Source organism: Portunus trituberculatus, unplaced genomic scaffold (genome assembly GCF_017591435.1).
Source record: "Portunus trituberculatus isolate SZX2019 unplaced genomic scaffold, ASM1759143v1 PGA_scaffold_204__15_contigs__length_355038, whole genome shotgun sequence".
Lineage (NCBI taxonomy): Eukaryota > Metazoa > Arthropoda > Malacostraca > Decapoda > Portunidae > Portunus > Portunus trituberculatus.
In genome coordinates, this window is record NW_025541372.1 from 286,481 (window position 1) to 307,755 (window position 21,275).

Consider the following 21,275-nt stretch of genomic DNA (forward strand, 5'->3'; position numbering starts at 1 on the left):
GTGTGTGTGTGTGTGTGTGTGTGTGTGTGTGTGTGTGTGTGTGTGTGTGTGTGTGTGTGTGTGTGTATTTACCTAGTTGTATTTACCTAGTTGTAGTTTTACAGGGCCTGGGCTTTATGCTCGTGTGGTCCCGTCTCCATATCTACACTTATCCAATTTTTCTTTAAAACTATGTACACTCTTTGCTGACACCACTTCCTCACCCAAACTGTTCCAAGTCTCAACACATCTTTGCGGGAAACTAAATTTTTTAACATCTCTCAGACATCGTCCCTTCCTTAGTTTCTTACTATGCGATCTTGTGCTTCTAAAGTCATATTCTTCTCTCAGGGTCAGTTTCTCATTATCCACTTCATCCATTCCGTTAATCAATTTATAAACTTGTATCAGATCCCCTCTCTCTCTTCTCTGCTCTAAGGTTGGTAGATCCATAGCCTTTAGTCTCTCCTCATATGTCATCCTTTTAAATTCTGGAACCATTCTTGTAGCCATTTTTTGTAGTCTCTCTAATTTTCTTATGTGTTTCTTTTTATGGGGAGTCCACACAACTCCTGCATATTCCAATCTAGGTCTTATTTTAGTACTTATCAATTTCTTCATCATTTCCTTGTCCATATAGTGAAATTCTACTCCAATATTCCTTAGCAAATTATACGTCTCTCTGAAAATTCTATCAATATGGCTTACCGGTTGATTATTTTCTTCCATTGTCACTCCCAAGTCCTTTTCCTTTTTTACTTTTTCTAGTTCTACTCCATCTCCCATCTTATAGATTCCCACTGGTCGTCTTTCACTTTTTCCCATTTCCATGACATGGCTTTTGTCCACATTGAATTCCATCTCCCATTTTTGCTCCATTTCCAGATCTTGTTTAAGTCTTCCTGTAGTATTTCACAATCCTCTTTTGTTTAATGTGTGTGTGTGTGTGTGTGTGTGTGTGTGTGTGTGTGTGTGTGTGTGTGTGTGTATATATATATATATATATATATATATATATATATATATATATATATATATATATATATATATATATATATATATATATATATATATGTATGTATGTATGTATGTATTTATTTATTTATTTATTTATTTATTTATTTATTTATTTATTTATTTATTTTTTTTTTTTTTTTTTCACTACAAGGGTATTTTAAGACAGTTTGGCATGTTCTGAGGGCATTTTAAGACAGTTTGGCATGTTTTGAGGGCTTTTTTTTTTTTAAAGGTGTTGCATGTTTTTAGGACATTTTAAAACAGTTTGGTATGTTTTGAGGGCTTTTTTTTTTAAAGGTTTTGTATGTTTCTAGGACATTTTAAGACAATTTGGCATGTTTTAAGGGCATTTTAAGAGCTTAGCATGTTTTTAGGACATTTTAAGAGTTTGGCATGTTTTGAGGGTATTTTAAGACAGTGGCTTGTTTTGAGGGCATTTTAAGACAGTTTGGCATGTTTTCTGGGCATTTTAAAATGTTTTGGCATGTTTTGAGAGCATTTTAAGATTGGCATGTTTTGAGGGTATTTTAAGAGTTTGGCATGTTTTGAGGGCATTTTAAGATGATTTGGCATTTTTTTTGGCATGTGTGTGTGTGTGTATTTACCTAGTTGAGTGGGGCTCATAGTGTCCTGTCTCCATATCTCCATTTATCTAGTTTTTCTTCAAAGTTATGCTGTAACAATTTCATAATATAATGCATTCCACTTTTCCACCGTTCTATGTGGAAAACTATATTTTCCAATATCCATCACACACTGCCTCATCCTGATCTTCTTTTCATGTCCTCTTGTCCTTCCATCTTCTTCCGTCAACAGCATCAGGTCTTCCTTGTTTATCTTTTCAATATCATTTACTATCTTATACATTGTTATTAGGTCCCTGCATTCTCTTTTATCTTGTAAGGTTGGCAGTCCCATTTCCTTCAGTCGTCCTTCATATGTGAGGTCCTTTAATTCCAGCACCATCTTTGTAGCAATCTTCTGTATCCTTTCCAATTTTCTTATATCCTTTTCAGAGCTCGGAGACCATACCATTGCTGCATATTCCAGCCTTGGGTGTATCATGCTTGTGATGATTTTTATCATCATATCTTTATCCATGTAATGAAATGCCACTCTTATATTAGTCAGCATCTTATATGATAGTCCAAATATCTTGCTTATGTGTTTATCAGGGGTCAGATTTTCTTGTATGATCACTCCAAGATCTTTTTCCTCATAGTCTTCATTATTTGTTCCTCTCCCATCAAATAGTTCCATACTGGTCTTCTCTTACTCTTTCATAGTTCCATTATGTGGCATTTCTTGGCATTATACTCCAATTTCCACTTCCTGCTCCACTCATAGATCTTGTTTAAGTGTGTGTAGTAATAATAATAATAATAATAATAATAATAATATACGGTTTATTAATTTGGCAGTGCCACAAAAAGTTTACACTGAAAATGTACAGGGGGGGGGGACATTAAAACAATGAAATCCTTATCCTAACTATAAATCTAACTTAACCAAGAATTAACTTATTGATTTAATTGTTTGATTTATTTATGGCTCGCACCATAATGGGCACCGCGCTAAGGTGTTACCGGTCAGTGCGCGATGCTCTTAAGGGCGCCACGCGATTCTGGTGTCGGGTGGTGCGGGCAGGGAGAGGCACGTCTGGGGGTAGCAGGTGGTGGAGACGTGGATGATGCAGCAGCCCTTCCCTAAATTTTTCCAAGGCTTCCTGGTGTCTTGTGGCCAGCCTCGGCAGACTCAGGCAGGCCCAAAGATGACCCTGCACGCCCTCTTCTGAACCCTCTCAGCTGTTGCCGTTGTGTGAGGTTCAGGGAGGAGGACCACGCTGGGGAGGTGTACATGAGCTTAGGGAGAATAAAGGTGAGGTACACTCCCCTCAGTTCATCTGCCGGTGCACCCAGTGACCTGAGTCGGCGCAGCATATAGATCTTGTATGAGGCTGACTTGATGATGGTGGAAACATGCTCCTTCCATGATAATTGATCATCCACCAAGACACCTAGAAGCTTGGTGCTGCGGACCACCTGGAGGGAGTGAGGGCCCACAGATAGCTGGGGAGGGGGGGCTGCTGCTGTGGAGGTACAAATGTGCATCACCACGGTTTTGGTGTGGTTGATGGTCATTTTGTTGTCCTCCGTCCACGTCTGTAGTTGGTTAAGAGTGGACTGAAGTGCTGAGAAGTCTGGGTTGGTGTTGTTGACGGGTAAGCCCACGGTGCAGTCATCCACATACTTCCAGCGGTGGGGGGTGTGGACGAGAGCATCGTTGATAAGGATGAGGAAGCACAGAGGACCCATCTTGGTCCCCTGAGGGACCCCACATGTGAGCTGTTGGAAAGAGGAGACAGAGCCCTGATAACGAACGGCCTGACGCCTTCCCGTGAGGAAGTCTGCCAGCCACGCTATCAGGTAGGGAGAGAGACCCAGAGTGATGGCTTTCTTTATCACAACAGTGTGATCAACAAGATCAAAGGCCTTTCTGAAGTCCACAAAAGCAATAGCTAGAGAAGTGTTGCGTTTGTCCAGGTGGCTGTGGACGAATTCCAGGAAGCTGACAAGGTAGTGAGATGTGGAGGTGGATTTAATATTACCAAATTGTTGTGTGTCAAGAGAGTTACAAATTTTGTTATAGGCCCAGTCGAACACAAAATCTTCACAGATAAGGCTGGGTATAGGGGTGATGGCGACTGGTCTTAGATCATTCAGTGACTGTGGATTGGAAGTTTTGGGGAGGGGGGTGACGTAAGATGTCTTCCACTCATCGGGGCAGGAATGTTGAGAAAGGGAGGCGTTGATGATAGAGCGAAGGGTGTGGCAAGTTGTGGGGCAAATTCTCTGTAAATTTTGATGGGAAGTCAGTGGGAGTGGTGGATCTGTTTAGTTTAAATTTAAGAAGCTTCCTGTAAACATCAACCTCCTGGACAGGGGGTGGAGGGGAGGAGGCAGGGAGGTAGGCTGGGAGAGTAGTAGAGTGAAGGGGAGGGAGTGTCTGACAGATCGCAGCGAAGTGACCGTTAATCTCTTCGGCCGCGTTGTCAGGTGAAAGGTGTGAAATACAGGGAAGAGAAGAGGCTTGTTTTGTAAACCACACAAAGACTTAATCTTGTCGTACCACTGTCTGTTGTCAGCAAGCTTGAGATGGTGAATTTTGTCTGGGTAGTAGCTTGCCTTGGCTGTTTTGATCTCCCTGATAACTCTGTTCCTTAATCTCCTGTACTGGTCAGGGCTAGAGTGGAAAGCCCTGTCACGCTGATGAAGGAGTCGTTTGATGCAGGGCGTCATCCAAGGGGCATCAGATGGGTCCACTGTGATGTTCTTGGCGGTGAAGTGGTGATGGAAGGCTTCCGTTGTGGTAGTGAAGTAGTTCCGCCATTTTGTGTGAACGTCTTCCTCATCCAGTACCTCGGTCCACGGGTGATGTGTCAGCCACTGCCCAAATTCCCTCATGGCGGAGTCAGGCATGGGCCTGTAGGATCTGGTGACAGTTGACCTGGGAACCGAGGTGGTGGGGGTGGGTGTCCACAGGATGGAGAGGTGGGTGCTGCGTCCCATGGGGGGGAGTGGCTTGGGAGGCGAGTACAGTGTGTGTGTGTGTGTGTGTGTGTGTGTGTGTGTGTGTAGCTTGTTGTTTGTGTTGCAGCTTGTGAAGAATACTGTTTATCCATTGGAAGATAAGCTCGAGCTGTTCTGAGGGTTAGTGACGGCACCAACACCTCTTCCCGATTTGAAGAGGTCAGTCTGTGAGAGAGAGAGAGAGAGAGAGAGAGAGAGAGAGAGAGAGAGAGAGAGAGAGAGAGAGCAAGATAGCAGAAAGAAAGAAAGAAAACTAAAGAGAGAGAGAGAGAGAGAGAGAGAGCGAGCAATATAAAGAAGAAAATAAAGAAAACTAAGAGAGAGAGAGAGAGAGAGAAACAGGTAGACAAACACACCTGAGTGACTATTATGATTAGCTTGTTACCTCCACCTTACCTGTCTCTCTTCCCTTGAGCAGTTTGTGAGTGACCCAAGAGAGGTGGAGGAGGAGGAGCATCAGAGGCTGTTTGGTGCCATTGGAAGCTCAGAGGTGGACATCCTGGTGCTGGTGGACGGACAGCTTTCTCTGGTGGTGCTTGAGCTAAAGGTGTGTTGATTGGTGCCTTCACTGGTGACTTTAATGGTGATGTACTGCTCTCTCACTCTACAGGTTTGAAGTGTTAGCCCTTCAGTAATGGGACACATTTTTACCTTGAGATTTGTGTGCCATTAGACCATTTTATTGACATTAGCAAGGGTTACAAAGTTAATGGCCAGTCTTCACTATTTTAATCCCTTTAGTATTGGGACACATTTTTACCTTGAGATTTGTGTGCCATTAGACCATTTTATTGACATTAGGAAGGGTGTATAGAGGGCACAAGATTAATGGTCAGTCTTCACTATTTTAATCCCTTCAGTACTGGGACACATTTTTACCTTGAGATTTGTGTGCCATTAGACCATTTTATTGACATTAGCAAGGGTCACAAAGTTAATGGCCAGTCTTCACTATTTTAATCCCTTTAGTATTGGGACACATTTTTACCTTGAGATTTGTGTACCATTAGACCATTTTATTGACATTGGGAAGGGTCTATGGAGGGCACAAGATTAATGGCCACAGTCTTCACTATTTTAATCCCTTCAGTACTGGGACACATTTTTACCATGAGATTTGTGTACCATTGGACCATTTTATTGACATTAGCAAGGGTCACAAGGTTAATGGCCTCAGTCTTCACTATTTTAACCCCTTCAGTACTGGGACACATTTTTACCTTGAGATTTGTGTACCATTAGACCATTTTATTGACATTAGTAAGGGTCTGTGGAGGGCAAAAAATTAATTATTTTAATCGACCACATGAGTTTCTTAAGCTGTAGAAAATCACCAAATTGTCACCAGAATGAACTAGATCATGTTTATTTTAGGGCATTTTAAGACAGTTTGGCATGTTTTAGGGCATTTTAAGAGTTAGGGATTTTTTTAGGGCATTTTAAGACAGTTTTGGCATGTTTATAGGGCATTTTAAGATGGCATGTTTTTAGGGCATTTTAAGACCATTTGGCATGTTTATAGGGCATTTTTAAGATAGTTTGGCATGCTTTCAGATCATTTTAAGATAGCTTGCCATGGTTTTTGGGCATTTTAAGACAGTTTTGCTTGTTTTTTAGGGTATTTGACAGTTTGGCATGTTCTTTTTAGGACATTTCAAGAGTTTGCCATGGTTTTTGGGCATTTTAAGACATTTTGGCATGTTTTTATGGCATTTTAAGACAGCTTGGCATGTTTTTTAGGGTATTTGAAGACAGTTTGGCATAGTTTTTGGGCATTTGAATACAGTTTGGCAGTGAATGAATGAGTAGGGCAGTGGGTGATGGCAGTGAAGGGGTTAGCACAGTGCAGGAACAGACAGTGAAATAATGGTGTGTTTCCCAGGACGGCAAGTTGATGCGTCTCACAGGGCTGGAGTGTGAGAAGGTCAGCTCTTGTCAGCGCAGACTGCTCTTCAGGATGGCTAGTGACCCCAAACCAGACCAGGCACAGATGTAAGTCCCACCATCACCATAATTATCATCATCATTGCTTCTGCCGCTGCTGCCACCACCACCACCACCATCAAACTGTTGCATCTTTTGACACTAAAGGCATTTCTGTAGTGTGTCCGTCCGTCCGTCCTGTCAGTGATACCGGGTCTTGTCTGTCTGTCTATCTATCTATCTATCTATCTATCTATCTATCTGTCTCTCTGTCAGTTTGTCTGTCTCTATCTATCTGTCTGTCTATCTAGCTGTCTTTTTTTTTTTTTTTTTTTTTTTTTTTTATATGAAGGCCCACTTGAGAGGTGGGTCTCTACAAAGGGAAAAGTGTCAGCCAAAATTCTGGAGCAAATGCCTCGATACCTCCCTCTTAAAAGAAACAAGTCAGGAATTTTCAAATACAGATGCAGGGAGGGAGTTCAGAGTTTACCAGTGAAAGTTGTGAATGATTGAGAGTACTGGTAAACTCTTGCATTAGAGAGTTGGACAGAATAGGGATGAGAGGAAGAAGAAAGCCTTGTGCAGCGAGGCAGCAAGAGGAGGGGAGGTATGCAGTTAGCAAGATCAGTAGAGCAGTTAGCATGAAAATAGCGATAAAAGATAAAAAGAGATGCAACATTCCGGCGCTGAGAAAGAGGCTGAAGACAGTCAGTCAGAGGAGGGGAGTTGATGAGATGAAAAGCTCTTGATTCCACCCTATCTAGTAAAACTGTGTGACTGGAACCCCCCAAACATGCAAAGAGTACTCCATACAGGGGCGGATAAGGCCCTTGTACAGAGTTAGCAGTTGGAGGGGCGAGAAAAACTGGTGGAGACGCCTCAGAACGCCCAACTTCATAGAAGCTATTTTAGCAAGAGATGAGATGTGAAGTTTCCAGTTAAGATTACGAATAAAGGACAGACTGAGGCTATTCAGTGTAGAAGAGGGAGACAGTTGAGTGTCATTGAAGAAGTGGGGATAGTTGTCTGGAAGGTTGTGTTGAGTTGATAGATGGAGGAATTGAGTTTTTGAGGCATTTAAAAACTATTAGATTTTTTCTGCCCCAATCGGAAATCTTAGAAAGATCGGAAATCAGGCGTTCTGTGGCGTCCCTGTGTGGTCTGTTGACATCCTGGAGGGTTGGTCGTCTCTGAAAAGACGTGGAAAGATGTAGGGTGGTCATCAGCGTAGGAATGGAATGTCAGTCTGTCTGTCTGTCTGTCTGTCTGTCTGTCTGTCTGTCTGTCTGTCTGTCTGTCTGTCTGTCAAACTCCTTCACTCCACTTTGCACACTCCACAGGTTGGTGGAGGACACACCAGCCTCAGTCACTGCTGCTGCTGCCACCACAGCCACTCCACCTGCTCCACCTGCCACTCCACTAGCACTGAATGTGGATTCTGATGTGTTGGAGTTCACGAGGGAAATGGTGGAGCAAAGGTCAGTAATGTTTGTAGGTGGAGAAGTGGAGGTGGAGGTGGAGAAATGGAGAAGTGGAAGTGGAGAGGTAGATAAGTAGAAGTGGAGATGGAGAAGGTGGATATGTGGAGAAGTGGATGTAGAGGTGGATAAGTGGAGGTGGAGGTGGATGAATGAAGGAGGAGGTGGAGGTGGCATGTTTTGAGGGCATTTTAAGATAGAGGCATGTTTTGAGGGCATTTTAAGACAGAGGCATGTTTTGAGGGCATTTTAAGAGTTGTGTTTTTTAGGGTATTTTTAGACTGGCATGTATTTAGGGTATTTTAAGACAGTTGGGCATGTTTTGAGGGCATTTTAAGACAGTTTTGTTTTGTATGTTTTTAGGGTATTTTTAGACTGGCATGATTTAGGGTATTTTAAGACAGTGGTATAATGTGTGAGCATTTTAAGACAGTTTGGCATATTTTTATGTTATTTAAGACAGTTTGGGATGTTTTGCATTTTAAGACCGTTTGGCATGTGTTTAGGGTGTGTTTAGACAGTGGCATGTTTTTGAGATATTTTAAAAATGCCCTCAAAACATGCCAAACTGTCTTAAAATGTCCAAAAAACATGCCATTGTCTTAAAAAGCCCTCAAAACATGGCAAACTCTTAAAATGTCTTTAAAACATGCTAAACTGTCTTAAAATGCCCTTAAAACATGCCAAATTGTGTTAAAATACCTTCAAAACATACCAAACTATCTTAAAATGTCTTCTAAACATGCCAAACTGTCTTATAAATGCCCTTAAAACATGCCAATGGTGAGGTTTCCATTGACAGAAGCACTGCCAGACCAGGGTGCCACCCTCCTCTCGAACACATATGCAAACCATCCTTGTTGAGAACACTGCACCCTCAACACACCCCATGAAGTCAACACCCTGCACCAACACACCACGTTCCACCGTCGGGCCAATCACGTCCATCATTATGAAACACTTTGACAAGGATATGGTTCTGTTTTTGGCCTCGCTTGGCAATGGAACCATCGGAAACCTTCAAAATGTCGTAAGTTCTGTTATTTTTTGCTACTCCACCAAACTTCATCACCTCCACAACCACTCCTGCAGTGGATGTTTTGAAATGGGGCACCACAGCAGACAGTGGCTCCAGTGCATATCTGTTCCACGCCCTGCTCCTCCTCATGGTGATGCTGGCACAGAGATACATCAGCACACCACACACACATTTATACCACCACCACCGCCATCGCCATCGCCACACTCCCTGGACGCTGGTGTTGTAAGATGTGGCCTGAAATACAAACAGCAGTGTCACTCGCCACCTTACAACTACACCACGCCACGCCACGCCACGCCACGCCACGCCACGCTTCGCCACGCCACGCTTCGCCACACCACGCTTCGCCCACCACGCTTCGCCACACCACGCTTCGCCCACCATGCTTCGCCACACCACGCTTCGCCACACCACGCTTCGCCACACCACGCACACGCCACCCACACGCACACACACACACACACACCACACACACACACACACACACACACACACACACACACACACACACACACACACACACACACACACACACACACACACACACACACACACACACACACACACACACACACACACACACGAGCATAAAGCCCAGGCCCTGTAAAACTACAGCTAGGTAAACACACACACACACACCACACACACACACACACACACACACACACGCACGCCCGGTAGCTCAGTAGTTAGAGCGCTGGCTTCACAAGCTAGAGGACCGGGGTTCGATTCCCCAGCCGGGTGGAGATATTTGGGTGAGTCTCCTTTCACGTGTAGCCCCTGTTCACCTAGCAGTGAGTAGGTACGGGATGTAAATTTAGGAGTAGTGACCTTGTTGTCCCGGTGTGTGGTGTGTGCCTGGTCTCAGGCCTATCCGAAGATCAGAAATAATGAGCTCTGAGCTTGTTCCGTAGGGTAACACACACACACACACACACACACACACACACACACACACACACACACACACACACACATATTAGTTTACTTAATCAGAATACTCCCCACCTAATCGATTTTCTAAGTTTGATGTATAAATTTTCCTTATTTCCCATGACTACTAAACCCAATAGAGTTACTGGTAACACTGCTACCCTTATAGATCACATCTGGTCCAAACAAGTGGATAAGAACATTAGAAGTTATATTTTATATTTTGATATATATGATCATTTTCCATTTGTGTCATGTTTTCGTGTACAGACAACCCCTGCTTAACGAAGGTTCACACAACGAAATTTTGCTTCAACGAAGGTTTCCTTTTACTACCATCTGCTCGTTTAATGAATACCAAACTCACTGTAACGAAATTTTATCCAGATAATTTTTTCCAAGTTTGAAAGCCCCGCCGTATCAGGCAAGCCGACAGACTTTCGAATACACCAGCGCCTCTCGTGGACAAAATGCGCACCACTCACTCCCCCTGGTTCAAGTCAATAACAGCGTCAGCAACAGCTCGTCTTCCCTCGCTCAACATGCCACCAAAACGCCCTGCAGTGTTGCCTAGTGATGCTAAGAAGACCAGGAAGTCTCCTACTCTCGAAATGACGCTGGTTATTATTCATATATATATATATATATATATATATATATATATATATATATATATATATATATATATATATATATATATATATATATATATATATATATATATATATATATATATATATATATATATATATATATATATATATATATATATATATATATATATATATATATATATATATATATATATATATATATATATATATATATATATATATATATATATATATATATATATATATATATATATATATATATATATATATATATATATATATATATATATATATATATATATATATATATATATATATATATATATATATATATATATATATATATATATATATATATATATATATATATATATATATATATATATATATATATATATATATATATATATATATATATATATATATATATATATATATATATATATATATATATATATATATATATGTCCCTCGGTATATTCAAACATCGTGGAGTCTACACAACCTCAAGGTTAGTGGGGAGGCAGCAGTTCGGATCAACCGCTGCAAACGCCTTCAAGCCTTTGCTTAAAGAGCGCATCGAGGAAGGAGGTTATTCAGCCAAGCAGGTTCTAAACTTTGACGAGACAGGCCTGTATTGGAAGAAGATGTCATCGAGAACGTTTATAGCAAAGGAGGAGAAGTCGGCACCAGGATTCAAGGCATCTAAAGACAGGTTAACATTATTGGTGGGGGAATGCTGGTGATCTTAAGCTTAAACCATGCCTTATTTACCATTCCCAAAACCCAAGAGCTCTGTCTGGCTATATTAAGGAATATTTGCCCGTAGTATGGAAGGCAAACAAAAATGGATGACGACTGTTATCATGCAAAGTTACGTGACAGGATACCTCTCCAAATTCCTAAAAGAATATGCTGCCCAAAACAACATTGCTAACAGATTTCTCTTGCTGTGTGACAACGCCCCAGCCACCCAGAGAATATATATATATATATATATATATATATATATATATATATATATATATATATATATATATATATATATATATATATATATATATATATATATATATATATATATATATATATATATATATATATATATATATATATATATATATATATATATATATATATATATATATATATATATATATATATATATATATATATATATATATATATATATATATATATATATATATATATATATATATATATATATATATATATATATATATATATATATATATATATATATATATATATATATATATATATATATATATTGTGATGGGCACCGTCTTAATCCCCTTTAATTTATTATATTATTATATGTGAAGCCTATGGCCACCCATCGCGGGCCCCTCGGGCTGTTCTGCTGAGCAGACAACCCCCCTCTTTCTTCTCGCTTCTCGTTGCAAGCGGGAGTCAGTACAGAGGTAGCCTTCAGCGGAGATAGACACGCACTCTCGTCGGTCTGGCACAGTGTTAGGGAGATTCGTGTTGCTGGGCTTATCTTGTTACTCGCTAGTCATTGGTCTGGGAGTTGTGCCTTCCTGTTGAGTAGCTGGCTTGCTACTGGGTAGACCGTGGCTGTGTAGGACAATGGGCTTGTTGTCCTGAGGAAAGTGTAGCCGGTTGGGGCTGCATTTCTTGTTGTGCGTTCGTCCACTCGGGTGTGGCGACGCGGAGGGACGCGTTATTGTTTCGTCCCGTTGTTGCTGTTGGTGGCTGTGGTCACCAGTGTGTTTTTTTGGGTGGCTGTGTGCCCCCACCATCTTTTGTATAGTTTCAGTAGTAAACTGTATGGTAATGGTAGTAGCCACGCACACCATTGAAGGCTGAGAGGCTTCATGTCGGCCAGTAGTGCGTAGTTGTTCGCCAGACGTGTCTGCGACGAGTATATAGTGAGTGTCACCCGTAGGTGGTGTCTGGGCTTTTGTGTACATCACCGGATGTGCTGTACACATCATATATTGCAGTAGTAGTAGGCCAGGGATGTCAGTCTGACAGGTGTTAGTAAGCACTTGTTGTAGTAGGATAGTATTTAATATAATATACCGCGCGTTGTTCCGGTCTGTGAGTTATCACAGTCTGTGGACAAGGCGGGTGGAGAGGCATTAATACTTCATAGAGAAGTGGGAGGAATTGTCCTTGTGGGCGGTTTCTCTAGGGGTATTAAGGCCTCGCCCTGTTACACATAACATCTACCATTTATAAATTCTACTTGGTTGGGTACAGGAGGAGAAGGAGTTGCTGAGGAGATTCCCTTACAATGGGGGAAATTATACACTGTTGGCGACCTTGAAAGAACCTGAGGGTTACGTCGGCTGCAAGTTATAGTAGTGGGGGCTCTGTGGAGTGTTTTATAATCCCCACTGTTCCGACCGTAACAAAGTTGGCGATTTTGCCAGCATAACAGTCTAGTGAGCTGTAGCAGCTAACGGCAGCCGGGGGTGAACCCGTAACAATATATATATATATATATATATATATATATATATATATATATATATATATATATATATATATATATATATATATACATATGATATATATACATATGATATATATGTAAATATTGCATATTTCAATTACTTAAACAAATGGTGAGTAAACATGCGTTTTGCCTGTATTTCTGTGGTTTGGTGCACAAAAAGCTAAAAATTACTAAAATAACACGTTTTTGTTACTTTTATTTTGTTTCTTTATATTGGTTTATTTTCAGCAATTTTATCGGCTTGAAGCATAACAACGTAAATTGACTTGAACATTCAATTTTTTTTTTTTTTTTCAGAAAACAACTTCAAAACACACAAATAAGAATTTTTAACAAGTATAGTGTATATATTTGTTTTGACTGCTTTTCTGAGTTTTGGTGCATAATTTGCTAGAAAACACCATAATAACCCATTTTTTTTAACATATTTCAGTTCCTTAAATAAACGGTGTGTAATCATGCGTTTTGTCTGCTTTTCAGTTTTTCGATGCAACAAAAAAGTTGAGAACTACTAAAATAACACGTTTTTTGTTACTTTTATTTCGTTCTCTATATTGGCTTGTTTTCATCAACTTTATCATTTTGTGTGTGTCCCGCTAAATTAAGACCGCCTTGCTCAATGTGCCCTTCAAGACGACATAGTGAACCCTGGCACTGAGTACACTCTGGGCTATGTTAAGAGTAGCATTAAGGACTTTGTACATCGTAACATTAGTGATTAGTTGAGCTTTTTTGCCATAGAGGCAGCGGGAGTAGTCTTCACTATGCACGTGTCTTCCACAGCTGTGCTTACCCTATGGGAGACACACTGCATCATCCGACAGGTTGGCAATGAGGCTCAGATTAGGCTATAAATACTTTTGGGAAGTCAGTGCTTCTCCTGGTGTGTGCTGTGTGCTGTGTGCTGCAACAAATGGACACACACTGCGTCACTATATCATGGAATGTCCTCTCATTGCTAAATTTTAAGCCACAAGGTCATCATGATTTGTATAGCCTCATTGACCATCTCCTACACCCAGCCACTCTTAGGGATACACTCAAGGAGTATCCTCAGTTTGCTCTAAGACTGTAGGATGTTTATGCAATAAGGTGTGCAATATCAGTATTTATCTATTTAAGTACTTGTATTTTAGTTATGTATACTGTCTATTTATATATTTTTGATACTTTAACCTTAAATCTTTGCCCAGGGGGTGGGTGGCAAGGTCCATTCTCCTCCTTTGTTGTATTTCATTATTAATGAAACAATAAATGTATCAATCAATCAATCTCCTTCACATCCTCAATCATCCTTGCACTCGTTCCTTTACAGTTTACACAGTCCCAGCAGCAGCACCATCCATTCCCTTACTGTCTTCTCCACTCTTTCATCCTATTATGCCCTAATTCAGTCAAAATCACTTGCATCATCTCATGCCTGTCTCTCCCATACTTCTCACACTCCAGCATAACATGCTCCACCGTCTCGTCCTGCCCTGTGTCACACATCTGGCACACTTTGCTGCGGGACTCAGACCACCTGTAGTTTCTTTTACTCACATACATACACTGTGCCCTACCTTGGAAGAGATGATCACCACCCAGGCTGCCATCATGCCACTTTTCATACATCGAGGCTTCCTTTTCCTTGTACCATTCCAGAGTACTCTTTAATTCCATCTCATTCTTCCATATATTCAGTCCCACCCACTTCACCTCTCTGTCTATCTCACTCTTCCATTTCCTCGCATCCCATTCAGTTCCTACTCTGTCTCCTTTTGTCACGATCAATTCACGCTCATTCTGATTCCTCCCAGCCATTCTCATCTCCCATACAACTTGTAATCCACTCTCTCTGTCATTCTCATGCACCTCTTCCTCCACTGGCTCCCACTTTCATTCCATAGGTACACCTTTCTCACTATTCTTTCATCGTCCATTCTTTCCAATCTTCCCTTGTACCTAAGAGTAGCTTTTACTAGTCTTTCCCTAAAAGTGCTCCATCCCATTTCACTTCTCAGAGCTTCTACTGCTGTGTACCTCAGTGCGTTCAGTGCCACTCTACCTATTCTATTCTATTCTGTCCTACTTCTAGCTTGTCAATTTCACTTTTATTCCATGGCATCACATCTATACCATACATTATACTGGGCATAGCCACACTCTTCCACATTTGTCTCAGCACATCATATTTACTTGTTCATGTTCTGTCTGCACTCCCCAATCGTTATACCCACTGATTCACTAAAACTGTCTTCTCATTCTTTGTCTTTTCACACCCACTTGGACTCACCCACACCCCCCAAGTACTTATATTCTCGTGCCTGATTCAACTCATTCTCTCCAATTCTCCATACTCCATTTTTTCATCCTCACACCTATTCACTATCATCACCTTACTTTTTTTCACTACTAACCCTAACTCCAAAGTCTCTCCTATATCCATCCACAACATCCAACATACTTTGCAACTCAAGTGCTGACTCACTCATGACCACTACGTCATCTGCATAAAGGAGCTCCCCTATCTTATAATTCCCCACTCTTACTCCTGCATTCTTTATCTTGATCTTGATCTTGATGCTACAGATGGCTCAGGATCGCTCCGGAGTCGCTTGAATGAAGGAGAAGAATGTATCGGAACAACAGGCGAGATCATGTATGAAATAAGGCTGTATGAATGTGAGAGGATGGGGCATTGGAAAACTCGAGGATGTATGTAAGGAGCTGAATGAGTGGAACCTAGATATGGTAGGAATAACTGAGACGCACTTGAGGGATGCAGTGCAAATGGAAGGGGACGAATATGTGATGATAGGAAAGGGAGGCAAAAAACAGGAAAGGTTAGGAGAGGGCGTAGCACTGCTCCACAGAAAAGTGAGGAACCTGAGAGTGGAAGAACTTGATGTAGGAGACAGTGTGGAAAGTGAGGATGTGTTAGCGGCCCGAGTGGAGTATATGAATGAGTGTGGTAGAGATGAGAGGTTAGTGGTAGTGGTAGTGTACATGAGAGTGGAAGGTGATAGAGCAGTCAGGGACAATAGCAGGAAGTATGGTGTGTTGAAGAAGATTGTGAGAGAGCATGCTAGGGAGAAAGTGATTGTTATAGGATATATGAATGCTCATGTAGGTGTTTTAGGTTAACAAATGAATAGGAATGGCGAGATGCTTGGTGAGTTTGTGAATGAGATGGAGCTGGAGAACCTAAATGAGACCCTGGCAGAAGGACGAGTGACGTGGTGTGCTAGAAATAGGGGTCTGCGATTGACTATATGCTAGTGAATGGGAGAATGCGTGAGATTGTGGACCGCATGTGGATCGATGAAGATGGAAGGATTGACATTGTCTTGGACCATAACATGCTGGTGCTGGAATGTAAGTTGTATGGAAGAGAAGGAAAGAGTGCAAACACTAAGAGGAGAAAGTGGAGGTTGAGGGATGTAGGATGGGAGAATTTGCAGGTTGACTTGAGTAAGCGAAGCTGGGAGGATGAACGTTTGAATGCTGTGGATGAGATGAATGATAGGTTTGTTGAGAATGTAAATAATGCAGCAGCCAGCCAGATAGAGTATGTGAGAACGAGTACCAGAAAGCGTGCATGTAAGCCGTGGTGGGATGATGAGATTAAGGATGCCACGAGAGAGAAAAGTCTAAATAGGGTATGCAGGCAATTGAGAAAGAGGAGGCATGAGAGTGAGCTAGGAGGCACATATGCATGGACAGCATGTGTGAATCAGCAACGAGTGGCGAAGTGGGAGATAACACCGTGTAACAAAGCTTTTGTCCTTGAGTTGAAACTTATTTCTTATTTGCTTATGTGTAGAAAACATGAAAAAAAATACTTATATTCTTTTCTAATTTTGCTTTTGTGTCCAGGATGACATTTTTTAAATTTACCCATTCTCATAGGGACAAAGTGGCAAATTTGAAGTTTGAATTGAACAAAGTAGATACAAAACGACACATAATGCAATAATAGCATTTATTTATTCTAGAATTACACCAGTGAGACAATAGACACATTAGAAATGAGTAGTTCTTCTAGATTTACGCTTATACTGTAGATTGCCTTCACGAATCAGCCCACAAATGTAGTGTTCCATCATGTTTTCATTATAAGACCCTTGGTAGCGGCGTTCAAAGTCCAATATATCCTGGTGGAAGCGCTCGCCCTGCTCCTCGGAGTACTCTCCAATGTCTTCCTTAAATTCATGAAGATGGGCGTCAAGGATATGGACTTTAAAAGCATAAAGATATTTTCTATGTACTCATAAGACACAGCTAACGCCTTAGGGTGCCTGTACATACAGCCGATCATAATGGAAGGCAGTTTGCGGCACTGCACAATCACCCACACATCCTCGATACCCGCTAGTCTAATTATATCGTGAGGTAGTACATTAGATTTCAGTGTGTCCTTTACATATATACATGCACCAGCACCACGTCCATTATCACATCTAAAACATCAAGATTAGATATATCTATAAAATGATCAGGAGAGAGAGAGAGAGAGAGAGAGAGAGAGAGAGAGAGAGAGAGAGAGTGTGTTGGCAGAAGCAGCTTACACGGTTCCCAGCAGGGAGTGAAGGGAAGGCGGGCGTCGGGAGCGTGAAGTGCCACTCTCAGAAGAAGAGGGTAGGAAATAAGAAGAAAAGTGGCATTTGTAGTGATGAAATACTGTTACTCTTTTTCTAGCCTTTCTAGACGATACAAATCTATCATTTTCCTGCCTTGATCCACTCATTTCAGGCGTCAATTCTACCCTTTTCTACCTTAACCCTTTCATTACTGGAACGCATTTTTATCATGAATTTTTGGTGTAATTAGACAATTTTATTTAGGAAGGTGAAAAGATCAATGACCAGAGATTTCACTACTTATATCCCCACATAAGTTTGTGAAGCTGTATAAAGTCGCCAAATAGTACACAGAAGGAATATAAAAACACGTCCTGGTACTGACGGGGTTAAATCATAAGACAAATGTACCTCATTTATACCCTTGTTCAGCCCTCATGAGGTGCCTGTAAAGGAGCAGCGGTGATCCAAGCGGCACTCAAGGGGTTTTCAAGCGGCAGTCAACACCACCAGCGCTCCAGCCCCGCTAATACCTGGGGCGTTTTTCCGTCAATGTGGTGCGGGTATACGTATGTAGTACCTCGGGGCTAAATTAACCAAACTCCCTTGTCTCGAGGTGATGCCAACGACCGCAACGTGTTCACTAAATGCCGTTTCTCGCTACATCACTGAGGTTAAGCAACGATGGATCTGGTTACTATAATATGTTAATAATAATAATAATAATAATAATAATAATAATAATAATATACGGTTTATTAATTTGGCAGTGCAACAAAAAATTTACACTGAAAATGTACAAGGGGGACATTAAAACAATGAAATGCTTAACCTAACCATGTGTGTGTGTGTGTGTGTGTGTGTAATTTACCTCGGTCGTCTACTGGTCACCCAGCCAGTCTTCTCCATTATGGAGCGAGCTCAGAGTTCATAGACCGATCTTCGGGTAGGACTGAGACCACAACACACTCCACACACCGGGAAAGCGAGGCCACAACCCCTCGAGTTACATCCCGTACCTATTTACTGCTAGGTGAAGAGGGGCCACACATTAAGAGACTTGCCCATTTGCCTCGCCGCCTCCGGGACTCGAACCCGGACCCTCTCGAGTGTGAGTCGAGCGTGCTAACCACTACACTACGCGCTGTGTGTGTGTGTGTGTGTGTGTGTGTGTGTGTGTGTGTGTTTCACTGTTTGATCTGCTGCAGTCTCTGACGAGAAAGCCAGACGTTACCCTACGGAACGAGCTCAGAGCTCATTGTTTCCGATCTTCGGATAGGCCTGAGACCAGGCACACACCACACACCGGGACAACAAGGTCACAACTCCTCGATTTACATCCCGTACCTACTCACTGCTAGGTGAACAGGGGCTACACGTGAAAGGAGAGACACCCAAATATCTCCAGCCGGCCGGGGAATCGAACCCCGGTCCTCTGGCTTGTGAAGCCAGCGCTCTAACCACTGAGCTACCGGGCCGTGTGTGTGTGTGTGTGTGTGTGTGTGTGTGTGTGTGTGTGTGTGTGTGTGTGTGTGTGTGTGTGTGTGTGTGTGTGTGTGTGTGTGTGTGTGTGTGTGTGTGTGTGTGTGTGTGTGTGTGTGTGTGTGTGTGTGTGTGTGTGTGTGTGTGTGTGTGTGTGTGTGTGTGTGTGTGTGTGTGTGTGTGTGTGTGTGTGTGTGTGTGTGTGTGTGTGTGTGTGTGTGTGTGTGTGTGTGTGTGTGTGTGTGTGTGTGTGTGTGCTGTCACCCAACATGCACCAGTCCTTGCCTTGGTTTCTGCGTCACAAAATAAGAGTGACAAACACAGCTGAGAGTAACAATGAGTTATTATGTAATAGTGTTACGCTGGTGTCGGTGTTCGTTCAGCGGGAAAGGTCTGCACCAAAACTACCTCAGTAGCCACGTGTACAGATTCTCCAGCTGGACATTGTGGTGAGCAGGTGCGTGGTGATGGCTTACTTTAGGTTAGGGTTAAGTTAGGTTAGGTTAGTTCAAATCAGGTTACTTCAGGTTAGTTTGTTCTTAGGTTAGGTTAGTTCAGGTTAGGTTATGTTAGAAGACAGTGCAAGTGTCTGGTGGTAACGTAGTAGGTGTGTGGTGGCAGAGAAGATGTGTAGAGGTAGGTGTGTCGTGGTAGAAGTAGGTGTGTGACGGGAGGTGTGTGGTAGTAGAGCAGATGTGTAGAGGTAGGTGTGTCGTGGTAGAAGTAGGTGTGTGACGGGAGGTGTGTGGTAGTAGAGCAGATGTGTAGAGGTAGGTGTGTAGTAGGTGTGTGACGGGAAGTAGGTGTGTGACGGGTAGGTGTGTGGTAGTAGACGTAGATATCCTTCCTTCCTACTTCCTTAGTCATTCCCTTATCATCAGCTTCCTTCATTTCATTTCATGTTATTCTTATTATTCTTATTTCTCTGTCAGTGTCACCTCAATCTTTCCTTCCGTAACTAAACGATATATATATATATATATATATATATATATATATATATATATATATATATATATATATATATATATATATATATATATATATATATATATATATATATATATATATATATATATATATATATATATATATATATATATATATAAAATACGGACCTTTTATAGTTATAGTTGTTGTCATTATTAGTCTCTTTTATATATTTTTCCTCCATTCATGTATTTTTCATTTTTGCCTATTCCTCTGCATTTCCATTTATATCTTTCTTTTTCCTTCTAGCTTTACTTTTTCATTTTTTTTCCTTTTTTCTATTTTTTCTTCTTTTTTTCTCCTCTTCTTTACCTTTCCTTGCTTCTCCTTTTCCTCCTCCTCTTGTTCATACTCTCTCCTCCCGTCACAGCGGCCATTCAATTAACGAGACACCTTCCTCTCGTTCCTCCTCCTCGCGCGATACACAACCTTCAAAGTCCACTGCGGGTCGGCAACCTAAAAATCTGAGAACTCTTGGGACTTGACGCGATCACTTTCACCTACATATGAACATAAGAAAAGAGGGATGCTGCAAGAGACCACCAGGCCTACACGCGGCACTCCTGTATGATTAAAGCTCCCTATTGACTCACCCCTGACTACATGACCACTGAGTCCGTTCCACTCATCAAACACTCTGTCTGAAAACCAGTTTCTTCCCATTTCTTTCCTGAACCTGAATTTTTCAAGTTTAAACCCATTATTTCTGGTTCTGTCCCCGCTACTGATCCTAAGATTTTCGTTCATGTCCCCTTTGTTAAAACCCTTATACCACTTAAATACTTCTATCAGGTCTCCTCTTAACCTACGTCTCTCTAAGGAATGCAGATTGGGTTTGTTCAGTCTCGCTTCATAGGGAATATCCCTCACCCCCTGTATCTTTTACATATCGTCCTTTGCACTGACTCCAACAGACCTATATCCCTCCTATCATGTGGGGACCAGAATTGTACTGCATAGTCCAGATGTGGCCTGACCAGCATTTTTGTTTTCCCCTTTCGTGTTTTGTGCAGGTGTTTTTGTGGGCTGTGGTTCAAGTCCTCACACAAACAGTGGAGGATGAATGGAGTGGAATCAGTAATTGGGTTGTTAGTGGTGAGTCAATGGCAGTGTTCACAGATTACACAGCTTTATGGATGAGGATGGCTGGTGGAGATGG

General features: G+C 41.6%; 1 protein-coding gene across 2 annotated transcripts; it reads left to right on the forward strand.

The window, feature by feature from the left end:
* Nucleotides 1-4,630: 4,630 nt before the first annotated feature.
* Nucleotides 4,631-9,084, forward strand: LOC123500343. Of its 2 annotated transcripts, XM_045249046.1 has the most exons (5): nucleotides 4,631-4,745; nucleotides 5,005-5,133; nucleotides 6,469-6,578; nucleotides 7,850-7,987; nucleotides 8,790-9,083. In XM_045249046.1, the coding sequence occupies exons 3-5, from the start codon at nucleotides 6,481-6,483 to the stop codon at nucleotides 8,878-8,880; spliced, it is 327 nt and encodes a 108-aa protein (XP_045104981.1). In that variant the 5' UTR covers nucleotides 4,631-4,745; nucleotides 5,005-5,133; nucleotides 6,469-6,480; the 3' UTR covers nucleotides 8,881-9,083. The 2 variants fall into 2 exon arrangements, with proteins under 2 accessions (XP_045104981.1, XP_045104980.1); XM_045249045.1 differs by lacking the exon at nucleotides 4,631-4,745 and having other exon boundaries at nucleotides 4,927-5,133; nucleotides 8,790-9,084.
* The last annotated feature ends 12,191 nt before the right edge of the window (nucleotides 9,085-21,275 follow it).

Coding starts and splice junctions, on each gene's coding strand:
- LOC123500343 (XM_045249046.1), top strand. CDS start 6,481: ATGCGTCTCACAGGGCTGGAGTGTGAGAAGGTCAGCTCTTGTCAGCGC. Junction 6,579..7,849: donor AAACCAGACCAGGCACAGAT/GTAAGTCCCACC, acceptor CACACTCCACAG/GTTGGTGGAGGACACACCAG. Junction 7,988..8,789: donor AGGGAAATGGTGGAGCAAAG/GTCAGTAATGTT, acceptor TTCCATTGACAG/AAGCACTGCCAGACCAGGGT.